Genomic DNA, 15185 nt, shown 5'->3' on the forward strand with positions numbered 1-15185 from the left:
TAGGTGGGAAAACTTGCAAAATTGTCAGTGGATGAAATACTTAATTTCCCCACTGTACATGGAGCAGAAAAATATAAAAGACTCTCCTGATAGATACGACATCAGGGCAGATCAGAGACCTGAACCATGAGCAAAATGCCAGAGGAATGCTGGTATCAGGGTTTCAATACTTCAGCCTGAGATGAGGAAAAGGAAAAACATAGAACAGAAAAGGAACATATCAAGCACAAAATGTTACTATTTCGATACATGAGGGTCAAGGGATAGGAGGGATAGAAGTCTTTCCACCTAAAGATCCAAGACCTTTTGAAATTTGGCTTGGCATCCCCTATGCTGAAAGATGATTTTCTCATATGAAATTTTAGTGTTAACCAACACCATCCATCTGCTAATAATGGGGGGATTGTCAGCCAACCAGTTGTTCTCCTAGCCAGGATAAGGTTTTCCTGAGAAAGATTCAAGTGTGATGCTGTCACTTTTCTTTGTCTAACAACTCAAATAACATCAGCTTAGGTTCACGCAATATTGGGATTAAGATAGAGAGGAAAGCAACCTAAAATCATGAATTCAAAAAGAGGATATTGTGGTGCAAGACCGTATTAAATGCCAAAATTTGGCTTTTAGATTATGGCAACGATGGCTCTGCGGAAGCCAACAGGAGTCAGATAGGTTTGATAGATAATATAAAGATGGGTCTGCTTTTTGTTAATTTCCGGTGATGCTACAATCTGTGAACACCTATTACATTCCAGTACTTCACCGACAATGAGGGGATAAGGTCTCTCCATTAGTGATGAGCGAATATACTCGTTACTTGAGATTTCTCGAGCACGCTCGGATGTCCTCCGAGTATTTTTTAGTGCTCGGAGATTTAGTTTTTCTAGCTGCAGCTGAATGATTTACATCTGTTAGCCAGCATAAGTACATGTGGGGGTTGCCTGGTTGCTAGGGAATCCCCACATGTACTTATGCTGGCTAACAGATGTAAATCATTCAGCTGCAGCTAGAAAAACTAAATCTCCGAGCACTAAAAAATACTCGGAGGACCCCCGAGCGTGCTCGAGAAATCTCGAATAACAAGTATATTCGCTCATCACTACTCTCCATCTCTCATCTACTGGCATTGGGTAAGAACCAACACAAGGAGGTGTATGGAGAACAGAGATCAGTCCTTTAGGGCCATGGGATCTAAGAATACCAATGAGGGGGCACTATGAGCTCTGAGCAAGTCTTTGGGTGGTATCCTGTATAATCCTCTTTGCACCTTAAATTGGCTGCATCCATTTTTTTTGCTGCTTTATATACATCTCTCGGTGAATTAATAAAATGTATCTGTAAGGCTCTGCTTTCACCATCACTGCTTCTGATATTAGTCTTGTAATAGCTGTATTTTTCTGTTTTCACAGATAAGATAAAGGAGATCTACAAGACCTTTCTTCAGGAATCTGGAATCCAGTTTAAAGAAGTAGAGGAAAAGGTTTTGCAGTTTCACCTCAGCAACTTAGAATATGCCTGTGGAACTAATCTACACAATGCAAGTAACCCCAGGGGGACATAAATATTGGGCTTCATAAAAAGGGTGTTTAGCTCGAATGCCATATTTTTCAATGTATTTATGGCAGAAATCTCAGCTTGTCTTACGTAGTGTAATGTTTGTAATAATGCATTCTTATTTTACATTTTACTGGAGTTCAATTGAGCATTGTGACTAATTCAATTTTCCCCGGCTCTCGAGGTCTGCCAATAGGAATACATCGTGACGGTCGGCTGGCCATACACGTTTGGTTTCTCTTTGGTGTACAGATATTTCTCTTTCGTATAAACATGTTTACCCCCTTCATGACCGGAGGTATTTTTGGTTTTGCGTTTTTGGTTTTTGCAACCCTTCTTCCCAGAGCCATAACTGTTTAATTTTTCCATCAATATGGTCATGTGAGGGCTTTTTTTTTTTTGTGGGACGAGTTGTATTTTTGAACAACACCATTGAGTTTTAAGATATGGTGTACAGGAAAACGGGAAAAAAATTCCAAGTGCGGTGAAATTGCAAAAAAAAATGCAATCCCACACTTGTTTTTGTTTGCTTTTTACTAGGTTCACTAAATGCTAAAACTGACCTGCCTTTATGATTCTCCAGGTCATTACAAGCTCATAGACACCAAACATGTCTAGGTTCTTTTTTATCTAAGTGGTGAAAAAAAAAATCCAAACTCTGCTTAAAAAAAAGTGCCTTTCCAATTTCCGTAAAGTCTCTATTTTTTGTGATCTCGGGTTGGGTGAAGGCTCATTTTATGCGTGCCGACCTGACGTTTTTAATGATACAATTTTGGTGCACATTTGATCTTCTGATCGCCCGTTATTGCATTTTAATGCAATGTCACGGTGAACAAAAAACATAATTCTGACGTTTTTACTTTTTTTCTCACTATGCCCTTTGGCAATCAGGTTAATCCTGTCTTTTATTGATAGATCGGGCGATTCTGAATGCGGCGATACCAAATATGTGTGTTTTATTTTATTTTATTTTGAATGGGGCGAAACGGGGGTGATTTGAACTTTTATATATTTTTATTTAATATCTTTAAAAACATTTATTTTTTCACTTTCGGCATGCTTCAATAGTCTCCATGGGGGACTATAAGCTGCCATAACCTGATTGGCTCTTTACATACAGGTGATGATCAGATCTCCTGTATGTAGCAGAATACCTCACTTGCTATGAGCGCCGACAACAGCTCATATTAGTCCGGCACTGACAACCATAGAGGTCTTTAGGAGCCCTCTGATTGTCATGCCAACCCATCGGTGACCCGCAATCACGTGACAGGGGTCACCGATGGGCAGATTACCAGCGCAATTGAAGTGCATGTTAAATGCGGTTGTCAGCGTGTGACAGGGGCATTTAACGGGTTAATAGCCACGGGTGGATTGCGATTGGCTTTTCCAGGCACATGTCAGGTTCAAAACAGCTGACATGTGCCTGGAAAGATGTGGGCTCCATGTCGGAGCCCACATCAAAGGGAAGGTGTCTGACATCGGCGTACTATTACGCCCGATGTTGGAAAGGGGTTAAGTTGGGTGGGAGGAGGAGTAAGGCTCTATTCCCATATGATCATGGCTTTCTGTTCTTGTTTGCTGTCGATAGGTATCTGCTCGGTCTTGGGATCACAATGAATTCTTTGCTCAGTTTGCTGGAGATCACACAATGTTGACTTCCGGTTATTCAACAATCACTGACAAAATGGCAGAAGGGCTAAATATTCACTTCAAGTCACCTGTAAGTGTGAAGTTATGATTCTTGGTGCAAAACTGTTTACGGTTATGTTGCTTGCCTATGGTTGACAACTGAAAAGAATAAGTGAATAGGAGATACATTTCTGTACCCAACAGTGGACAATAAGCCATGCACAACACTGTTTTGTTTTGCTTTATATATTGCTTATACATGGCCATTGCCTGAACAGATATCCACTGATGGTGAGGGTTCTGCATATGGGACAATCACCGGTTTTGTACTGATGATCCTTCTTATGAATAGGTCACCGATAGTTTAGTCCTAAAGTTGAGCAAAAATATTCAGTCTGCTTTGGTCTTGCAACCATTCCTGTCCTCCGTGGCAGGCCAATCCAGGACAAGTACTCAGACCTGCAATGTTGCGACATCACGTGAGGCCTAGTCACTAGTCCTCACGCAGCAAATTGACATGCATTGCACCACAAGGTCATGACGTTACTGAGTCTAGTAAGTTCAAGAGGATCCAGAATGCCTGGTGTAGAAGTAAAGATTGTTCCGTTTACCACGGAGGACTCGACTGAATGCTGAATGAGGTCAGCTAGAATATTTTTATCTCAACACTATGTATTTCTGAAAGCTGCTTGTGAACATCATCTTTACAGGGAAATGGCTAGGAAGGTCAAGTGTTGCTTCTACAAAGAATCCAATGTTGATATATTCAAACTCAACGTGCCAATTATAAAATTGGGGATAATAAATCGAACCGGTCACCAGGTTTAGCCGCTATAAGATACAGCCACCACCTTTCAATGCTTATATACAGCATTCTATAATGCTGTAGTAGATAAGCCTTTGATCTGACCTGAAATATAAGAAAAATAAGTGTTTTATTATATTCGCCTGCGGGGCGGTCCGATGGGTGTCGCTGGTCTTGGTCCGGCATGTCCCATCTTCTTGCGATGCTGTCTTCTTGCGATGCTGTCTTCTTGCATGCTTCATGGCTCTCGGCATCGCGCTCCTGCATAGGCGTACTTATCTGCGTTGTTGAGGGCAGAGCAAAGTACTTCAGTGCGCAGACACAGGGCCTATCTTACCTTTTCCGGCGCCTGCGCACTGCAGTACTTTGCTGTGCCCTCAACATGGCAGATATGTAAGCCTGCGCAGGAGCGCGATGCTGGGAACCATGAAGCAAGCAGGAGGGCGGCGATCATAAGAAGATGGGAGGCGCCTGACCCGGACCTGTGACACTCATTGGACCGGACCGCCCCGCAGGTGAGTATAATAAAACTTTTATTTTTCTTATCTTTCAGATCGGATCGGGAGCTTATATACGGCATTATAGAATGCTGTAGATAAGCCATGAAAGGCGGTGGCCGTATCTTAGAGCGGCTAAACCTGGTGACTGGTTCGATTTAAGTAAAACAAAAATTGGTCTGTGAGCTGATGATTCCATAGATTTGGACATATACTTGCTGATAATCTGCTGAATATCGTGCTTATGCTTTCTCTGATACAGGTAAAAAGCATCAATTACAGAGGACAAGAAATCTCTTTAACAACGGCAGATGGAAAATTATACACTGCACAAAAGGTATATTTTGCTTCCAAGCATTTCTCATTGGTGGTCTAAAGAAGATCCCTATATAATTACAGGTCTGGGACATCTTTTCTTGGAACAATGCGTTGTTCTGTTTATGCTCTTATTCCTTCTAGAAATATATTAATGAATTGACAACTGGGTTTTGCTGGTTGGGGGAGGGGGTGTCCTTACATTGTTAATTCAGTGCTGGCAGTGCAAGAATCTGTAGGGACTCACACTTACTTTCCATAGCATTGTTCTGTTGTCAATTTACCATACACTTATATTGGGAAATCCCAGATTGGAATGACACCTTGCAGAGTTTTAAGGAAAAATATGCCACATTTTTATGGCCACAGAAGTATTTACTACATAGGTGATGTCAGGGCAACTGATCAGTGCTTTCTTTTTTTGAACTCGCTATATTAAGGAATTGTCTTAGCATTTTCCTAATATGTACATTGAAATTGCTTCCTTTATCATGACAATCAGATCCACTTCTCTTCAAATAGTATCAATAGGGCTATGTGCACACGATGCGGATTTGCTGCTGATCCACGCAGAAACGCGCAGAAACGCTGCAGACCCGCACTGTGATGTACAGTACATTGTTAATCAATGGGATAAAAAAAAAAAAAGCTGTGCAGAAGATGCGGAAATATCAGTGCGGAATTGCTGCGGATTTCAAAGAAGTGCATGTCACTTCTTTTGTGCGTATCTGCAGTGTTTCTGCAGCCCTCCATGTTAAAAAACCGCAGAAAATCCGCACAAAATCGGCATCAATTCCGCATAAAAAATGCGCAAAATCCGCATAAAAACCACGGCAAATCCGCGGCTGCGGATTCTGCCAGGAGATGCGGATTTTGTGCAGAAAATTCTGCACCTCTTTTCCTACGTGTGCACATAGCCTTAAAAGTGGGAACCATTTATAGCAGTCTTCATTTCTAAAAAAAAAACAGGAGCAGAGAGCCTATATAAATATTAACATCTGGACAACAATTCCTCCTATTCCATTCCAAGGAATACAACCTATTGCTGCAGGAAAACTGATGATGGGGTCATGGCATTTAGAATTATGTTTTTTATGTATCCTATATTCTTAACTCCATTGGAGCATCTGCCATACCTTTAATGGAAGCTATACAGTTTGTTGAGAGTACTGTAATTGTACCAAATTGGGGTGTGCTACGTGTTTCCTGGATGAAATTTGGACGCTTTTCATCGAATTTCATCCATGTGCCATCTGCCTGTCCGTTTCTTACGTTCATGTGATATTAGTGTGTGATCTGTTTTCATATATCTACATTAAAACATTTACATTATCAAATAATCTCCCATGTTCACAATAGAAAAGTATCCATAAAAATTGGATTGGATGCAAAACGGATGTTCTGTGTGGGATCCAGTTGTTTTTGTTTTTTACTCAACCATACACTTGAATATGTTAGTCTCATCCTTTTATAAGAAAGAAAGTAGTATATGGAGAAGGTTTTTTTCCTCACAGACAGCCGGGCCAAGAGAAAAACGAACCACAAATAAAGTAGCACTCTGTAGCACTATAGCATGCAAACACGACATATATGAAATATGATTTGCATTACTGCTCTAGAAAATCGGAATCATTGAGAATACTTAGTACATAAATTGGCTAATTCATGTGTACCCGATAGCCACGATAAGGCGATTCTCGTTGCTGGGAACCTACCTAATGTGAATCCTCTCTTGGGCTGAAGCCTACAATTATATGGGAAGGTATGATCATGCTGTAATTAAAAAAATGCCCGAGGGGTGGAGTGCTCAGTCAGAGAGCCTATGTATAAGAAAAAAGCAGCCCTATTGGGTAACATGGGTCAGTGTGCTGTCCGTGTACTATCCGATCAAAAATCGGACCACACACGTCCGATTTAGACTGTATGTTCATCAGCATTATTTATTATGCTCATTAAAGTCCCTAATGACCTACTAACAGCTAAATCTAATGGTCACTACTCCATGCTAATTCTCTTGGATCTCTCTGCAGCATTCGACACTGTGGATCATCAGCTCCTCCTCACTATGCTCCGCTCCATCGGCCTCAAGGACACCGTTCTCTCCTGGTTCTCCTCCTATCTCTCTGACCGATCCTTCACTGTATGTTTTGCTGGTTCCTCCTCCTCTCACCTTCCCCTTACTGTTGGGGTTCCTCAAGGATCAGTCCTAGGCCCCCTACTCTTCTCGTTGTATACTGCCCCTATTGGACAAACAATCAGTAGATTTGGTTTCCAGTACCATCTCTATGCTGACGACACCCAATTATACACTTCTACTCCCGATATCACACCGACCTTTTTAGAAAACACCAGTGATTGTCTTACCGCTGTCTCTAACATCATGTCCTCCCTCTATCTGAAACTAAACCTGTCAAAAACTGAACTCCTCGTGTTCTCTCCCTCTACTAACCTACCTTTGCCTGACATTGCCATCTCCGTGTGCGGTTCCACCATTACTCCAAAGCAACATGCCCGCTGCCTTGGGGTCATCCTTGATTCTGACCTTTCATTCACCCCCTACATCCGATCACTGGCTCGCTCTTCTTACCTGCATCTCAAAAACATTTCTAGAATTCGCCCTTTTCTTACTTTCGACTCTGCAAAAACTCTGACTGTTTCACTTATTCATTCTCGTCTGGACTATTGTAACTCTCTACTAATCGGTCTCCCTCTTGCAAAACTCTCCCCGCTCCAATCTGTCCTGAATGCTGCAGCCAGGATCATATTCCTCACCAACCGTTACACCGATGCCTCTACCCTGTGCCAGTCATTACACTGGCTACCCATCCACTCCAGAATCCAGTACAAAACTACTACCCTCATCCACAAAGCACTCCATGGCTCAGCACCACCCTACATCTCCTCCCTGGTATCAGTCTACCACCCTACCCGTGCCCTCCGCTCCGCTAATGACCTCAGGTTAGCATCCTCAATAATCAAAACCTCCCACTCCCGTCTCCAAGACTTTACACGTGCTGCGCCGATTCTTTGGAATGCACTACCTAGGTTAATACGATTAATCCCCAATCCCCACAGTTTTAAGCGTGCCCTAAAAACTCATTTGTTCAGACTGGCCTACCGCCTCAATGCATTAACCTAACGATCCCTGTGTGGCCTATTTATAATAAAATAAAAAAAAAAAAAAAAAAAAAAAGGTTCCTCGCATCATGTTCTCATACACTTTATGCAGTATTAGCCCTCTGTGTCTGTACTGCTACATACTTAGGCAGGTAACTGGTTCATGCAGCTTTACATGAACACCTGAGCCTTACACTATAGCTGGTCCGAATAACTAAAGCAATTGTTACCATCCACCTCTCGTGTCTCCCCTTTTCCCCATAGTTTGTAAGCTTGCGAGCAGGGCCCTCACTCCTCCTGGTATCTGTTTTGAACTGTATTTCTATTATGCTGTAATGTCTATTGTCTGTACAAGTCCCCTCTATAATTTGTAAAGCGCTGCGGAATATGTTGGCGCTATATAAATAAAATTATTATTATTATTATTATGCTTATTTAAATAACATCATCATATTCCACAGCGCAATACAGACAATGTCATCGCTGTCACCATTGCGGCTCACAAATTCCCTATCAGTATGTCTTTAGTGTCGTAGGAAAACTGAGAACCCAGAGAAAACCCACGCAAACAAGAACATATAAACTCCTTGCAGATGTTGTCCTTGGTGGGATTTGAACCCAGGACTCAAGCAATGCAAAGAAACAGTGCTAACCACTGAGTCACCATGCTGCCATGAGCCTTTATGCTGATGGGCATAGCGCATTGTAGTACAGAAGAAGCGGAAGAGGTATACTGCAGTACAGAAGTAATGCAGTATGTTATTTAACAAGTGATCGCATGGTTAAGATCTCTAGTCATAGGACTAAAAAAATGTAAACCAAGCACACTTGGTATTGCAGCATCATAATGACATGTACTATAAAACGAATACATTAATAATCCTATGTGATGAGCAAACAGTCAATAAAAAGATTACAAACGTAATCTTTACAAACATCTAAAAATCACTAAAATTGACAAATCTCCGGGCCCGGATGGGATACACCCTCGAGTACTGCAGGAATTAAGTACAGTCATTGATAGACCATTATTTTTAATCTTTAAAGACTCCATAATAACAGGGTCTGTGCCACAGGACTGGCGTATAGCAAATGTGGTGCCAATATTCAAAAAGGGAACAAAAACTGAACTCGGAAACTATAGGCCAGTAAGCTTAACCTCTACTGTGGGTAAAATCCTGGAGGGCATTCTAAGGGACGCTATACTGGAGTATCTGAAGAGGAATAACCTCATGACCCAGTATCAGCACGGGTTTACTAGGGACCGTTCATGTCAGACTAATTTGATCAGTTTCTATGAAGAGGTAAGTCCCGGATTGGACCAAGGGAACCCAGTGGATGCAGTGTATATGGACTTTTCAAAAGCTTTTGATACGGTGCCACACAAAAGGTTGATGCATAAAATGAGAATAATGGGGATAGAGGAAAATATGTGCAAGTGGGTTGAGAGCTGGCTCAGGGATAGGAAACAAAGGGTGGTTATTAATGGAGCACACTCGGACTGGGTAGCGGTTAGCAGTGGGGTACCACAGGGGTCAGTATTGGGCCCTCTTCTTTTTAACATATTTATTAATGACCTTGTGGGGGGCATTCAGACTAGAATTTCAATATTTGCAGATGACACTAAACTCTGCAGGGTAATCAATACAGAGGAGGACAATTTTATATTACAGGATGATTTATGTAAACTAGAAGCTTGGGCTGATAAATGGCAAATGAGCTTTAATGGGGATAAATGTAAGGTCATGCACTTGGGTAGAAGTAATAAGATGTATAATTATGTGCTTAATTCTAAAACTCTGGGCAAAACCGTCAATGAAAAAGACCTGGGTGTATGGGTGGATGACAAACTCATATTCAGGGGCCAGTGTCAGGCAGCTGCTACAAAGGCAAATAAAATAATGGGATGCATTAAAAGAGGCATAGATGCTCATGAGGAGAATATAATTTTACCTCTATACAAGGCACTAGTTCGACCACACTTAGAATACTGTGCACAGTTCTGGTCTCCGGTGTATAAGAAAGACATAGCTGAACTGGAGCGGGTGCAGAGAAGAGCGACCAAGGTTATTAGAGGACTGGGGGGTCTGCAATACCAAGATAGGTTATTACACTTGGGGCTATTTAGTTTGGAAAAACGAAGACTAAGGGGTGATCTTATTTTAATGTATAAATATATGAGGGGACAGTACAAAGACCTTTCTGATGATCTTTTTAATCATAGACCTGAAACAGGGACAAGGGGGCATCCTCTGCGGTTGGAGGAAAAAAGGTTTAAGCATAATAACAGACGCGGATTCTTTACTGTAAGAGCAGTGAGACTATGGAACTCTCTGCCGTATGATGTTGTAATGAGTGATTCATTACTTAAATTTAAGAGGGGACTGGATACCTTTCTGGAAAAGTATAATGTTACAGGGTATATACACTAGATTCCTTGATAGGGCGTTGATCCAGGGAACTAGTCTGATTGCCGTATGTGGAGTCGGGAAGGAATTTTTTTCCCCAATGTGGAGCTTACTCTTTGCCACATGGGGTTTTTTTTGCCTTCCTCTGGATCAACATGTTAGGGCATGTTAGGTTAGGCTATGGGTTGAACTAGATGGACATATAGTCTTCCTTCAACCTTAATAACTATGTAACTATGCCAGAGGTGTTTTTTACTCAACCTGCATTTTAAACATGGGAAAAAAAGGTCAAAAGTCACGTACTCCAAAATGATGCATAGACTAATCAGATGAAATCACGTCACCCAAGAAAACTGCTTTAACAATGAGAATATTAAAAATTCTATGGGTATTGGATATGTGCTGCATAAGTGTCCTTATTGTACCAAAGGAAAAAAATATATGAATTTGTCATTAATGTTTTTATTTCGACCAGCAGAATACAGTTGCCATGCCATTTGTAGAGCACTTGGTCTATACAAATAAAATTTCAAAATCAAATGCAGAATTGTCACTTCAAGATGAAGTCAATAAGGACTACAATAAAGGTCCTGTTTCCAGACTGCTACATGCAGCGTCGGACTGGATTACCTTGGGCCCACCAGAGAAAATCATTCTTGGGGCCCACTATGTAGCTACATAGAAATAGATACAAGACCACCAATTGTGCGGTAAAAAGCGCTAATATCCGGGTATAATATAAGGTAGTTCACGTCTTAATTATGTAGCAAGGGTTGGGGTAGCCCCCTCACAGAATATAATTTAGCCCCCTCACAGAATATAATTTAGCCCCCTGATAAAATATAACGCAGTCCCCTCTCATAGAATATAATGCAGCACCCCACAAAATATAATGCAACCTTCTCAGGTATAACGCAGTCCCCACCATAGAATATAATGTAGCACCCTCATAGGGTATAATGCAGCCCCCCTCATATAGTATAATGCAGCCATCACAGAATATAATGCAGCCCCCACATAGAGTATACTGTAGCCCCCTCACATAGTATGATGTAGCCCGCCATAATATAATGTAGTCCCCTGAAAATATTGCAGTCCCCCGACACTATGTAATGTAGCCCCCTCATAAAGTATAATGCAGCCCCTCTCCACCCCCATCATTGTCCTCATCACCACCTTCATCATTGTCTTCTCTCACACCACCCCTATCATTCTCCTTCATCACTGCCCATTCCACCACCTGCATCATTGCCTCCTCCCCACCACCATCATTGCCCATTGCCTCCTACCACCACCATCACTGCCCATTTCATCACCTCCATCATTGCCTCCCACCACCACCATTGCCCTTCACCTCCATCATTGCCTCCCCCCACCTCCATCATTGCCTCCCCACCATCATTGCCCATCACTTCCATCATTGCCTCCCCTCACCCTCATTACCCATCACCTCCATCATTCCCTCCCTCACCATGATTGCCCATCACCTCCATCATTGTCTCCCCACCATCATTGCCCATCACTTCCATCATTGCCTCCCCTCACCTCTATCATTGCCTCCCCACCACCATCATTGCCCATCACCTCCATCATTGTCTCCTTCCCCACCATCATTGCCCATCACTTCCATCATTGTCTCCCCCAACCACCATCATTGTCTCCCCCCACCAATATCATTGTCCTTCACCACACACACACACACACACACACACACACACACACACACACACACCTCACCGCAGAAGCAGCTCATCACACAAACACGCAGGCACACAGCACAGCTCACCTCCCCGCAGCAGCCTGAGACAGCAGCACGCTGGATGATGTCACCCAGCTGGGCTGTCTCAGAAAGAAAGCAGGACGCCGGGAGGTGAGCTGCTCTGTGAGTCTGTGTGCCTGCGTGTGTGTGTGTGTGTGTGCGGTGCTGTGTGTGTGTGTGTGTGTGTGTGGTGCGGCTTTATATGCGGGCAGTGTTAGCTGCACACTGCGGCTAACGCTGCCCGCTATTAAAGAGAAATGGTTTTCACGGGAAGTGTGAATATTCATTTTGCTTTAGCAGCGGGGACAGGATCCTGTCTCCAGCTGCTGCTACTGGCACAGGGCGGGCCCCCTTGACTCAGGGGCCCTGTAGCCACTGGCAAGGGGCCCCCGGAGCAGTGGGGGCCCTAGGCAGCTGCTGGCCAGTATGCCAGCAGGTGTCAGTGCCTGGGCCCACCGGAGAATACTCCGGTTCTCCGGTGGGACAGTCCGAGCCTGGCTACATGGCAGTGTTCTATCTAAACTGCATACTACCATATACCTATACATGCAGATCACCAAACTTTTCTAAGCGTGGCCCTACCCATACAAGGGAAATTTAAGCCATTTCCAGTTCAGGGCCTTACCTTTTCGTCTCGCTCTATGGTTCCAAGGGTATTTACCAAGATTGTGGCAGAGATGACAACTCATCTTGTAGAACAAGAGACACTGATCATTCCATATCAGCAGGGAGTTCCATGGGCATGTTCAATCAGCGACTTCATAACTATGGGTGCAAGCACAACTGACTGGGGGACACATCTAAGATATTGTGTAGTCTAGCGCATGTGGGTAAACCAGGAGTGAAAGAGTTCATCCAACATAAGGGAATTGATAGCTGTGAAAAAAGGCATTTGAAAAACTTTTATTGTTCAGGGGCATCATATTCACATACTGCTGGACAATTGATTGACAGCGTATATAAACCATCAAGGGGGAACAAGATATAGCTCCTTGATGGAAACAACTGGGGATGTTTTTCAGATAGCGGAACGACACCTCTCTTCCCTGATAACAAGGGGAGGGACGACGACAAGGCAGAATTCCTGAGTCGGAATCAGTTAAGACAGGAATTGGTCCCTAAACCTAGCAGTGTTCCAGCAGATTATAGGTCTGTAAGGGGTACCAGACATTTGTTCGCCAACAAGGGGAACAGGAAGGTGGACAGGTACTGGTCTCTGAACCCAAGGGAAGAGCCTTATGTGGAATCTCACCTTTTTAAAGGTCGTAATACTAGTGGCGTTAACATCAGCTCGTAGTGTCAAGGTGAAAATATATTTTCTTTATACACTTTTGTACTTTTATATTTTTATGCTGTGAAACAAGTTTTTTCCCTTTGCTTGCTAATGCAAATGTAACTGTATTTAACATGGCTGCCAGTATTCACCTTTGCCCTAGTTCTGCTTCTGATGAGAAGCAAGTTTCACATTCCAGAAGCTAAAGTATCATTTCTATTGAAGTCGAAACTTAAAGTGACGTGGAGAAAGGAGGATCCATCAGATGACGTCAGGACCAACCAGAAAGACTGAATACTAGACATATTGCTTAAACCCCGCCTAACCCCGCCCTCTGCACACCTTCCCCCAATAGACCATATAATGTTGTGTATAGGAAATAAAGAGTTCAGTTGCTGTGACGTTCCTACTACTTGTAGACACACGAGCATGCACTGAGTTTGAACCAGCCTTTGTCTGACTCATTCTTATCCGGTACCAATGCTCACATAATCTAATTTGGAATGACTGGTGAAGGAAGGATATTGTCGTGACGACCCCGACAGTAGGATCAGTGATATTCAGGCTTTGTCGATTAATCCCCTATACATTATATATTTTAGAAGACAGTATAAATTTGAGCCCTGATCCTGCCTACCTACCAAAGGTGGTTAGGAGATTCCATTGGAGTTAAGAAATTATACTTCCCTCCTTTTGTAATAGCCCTGGAAACCGAAGACAGGAGCTGTTCCATACACTGGGTGTTAGAATGGCCCTAATTGAAAGCAACTAAAGGGTGGCGGAAACCCCAATGTTGTTTGTGTAATTTTCATGGGTGACGGGTGAATAATTAAAGTTACTGACCAGTATTGTCTTTTTCCAGAGCCCATGACAGCACCTTATGTCTCTCCCCCTCCCCCCCGATCACCAGTTGTGGGTGCACTATCAAGTTAAGTAATTAGATTGAGTGTGTAGGTAATTAGTTGAGGTCATCTCATGCTCTGTAACCCAGCTGATGCTGGGGAGAGGTGGGTCTACTGTCCCGGACGGGCGGATCCTCTTTCAGGTGGTGCTGTCATGGGCTCTGGAAGATCCTATTACCGGTGAGTAACTTAGGTGTTTTTTTTTCTTTTCTATTTTACCTTCACCCTACAATAATTACTTGTCAGTATGTTTTTCAATGTATCATGTGAACCCTGAATAGCAACAATGTATTAAATGTGCCATTAATCTCTCACAGCCCCTGCTAAGGCCATTCAGTTGAAAAAATAAGCTTTTTTAGAAGTGGAAAAAAAGAAAATAGCCTCAAGCTCAAATAACAGGTGTTCTCAAATACAACACAAATTATTAGTTGTTTTTTAGTTTGTCTGTTTTTACACTGATAGTTGTTGGTCTCAATTTTAGCCAAAAGTGCATCTACATTATACTAAAATTAACATTTTATTTTTTTTTCCAAATGACACATTTCTGCAGGTTCTGGTCACAGTTCCCCTTGCACTACTTCAGAAAAATGTCATTCACTTTAATCCTCCTCTACCAGAAAAAAAGGTTAAAGCCATAAATTGCCTTGGAGCTGGAATTATTGAGAAGGTAGGTTGGTTTTTATTAAAGGGAACCTGTCACCCCCAAAATGGAAGTTGAGCTAAGCCCAGCGGCATCAGTGGCTTATCTACAGCATTTTATAATGCTGTAGATAAGCCCACGATGTATCCTGAAAGATGAGAAAAAGAGGTTATATTATACTCACCCATGGGCGTTCCCGCTGCGGTCCGGTCCGGGGCCTCCCATCTTCATAGGATGACGTCCTCTTGTCTTCACACTGTGTGGCTCCGGTGCAGGCGTACTTTGT

The 15185-nt window shown here is 42.7% G+C and overlaps 1 protein-coding gene across 2 annotated transcripts in view; it reads left to right on the forward strand.

Annotated features, from left to right (window-relative positions):
- Positions 1 to 15185, forward strand: part of KDM1B (lysine demethylase 1B) — a 114254-nt gene that overhangs the window by 87130 nt on the left and 11939 nt on the right. For both annotated transcript variants that reach the window (XM_069730845.1, XM_069730846.1), the window contains 4 exons: positions 1407 to 1534; positions 3143 to 3274; positions 4748 to 4822; positions 14810 to 14926. In XM_069730845.1, the coding sequence (XP_069586946.1) occupies positions 1407 to 1534; positions 3143 to 3274; positions 4748 to 4822; positions 14810 to 14926 (452 nt within the window). The remainder of the gene's footprint in view (positions 1 to 1406; positions 1535 to 3142; positions 3275 to 4747; positions 4823 to 14809; positions 14927 to 15185) is intronic.

The sequence above is a fragment of the Ranitomeya imitator genome, chromosome 6 (genome assembly GCF_032444005.1).
Source record: "Ranitomeya imitator isolate aRanImi1 chromosome 6, aRanImi1.pri, whole genome shotgun sequence".
NCBI lineage: Eukaryota > Metazoa > Chordata > Amphibia > Anura > Dendrobatidae > Ranitomeya > Ranitomeya imitator.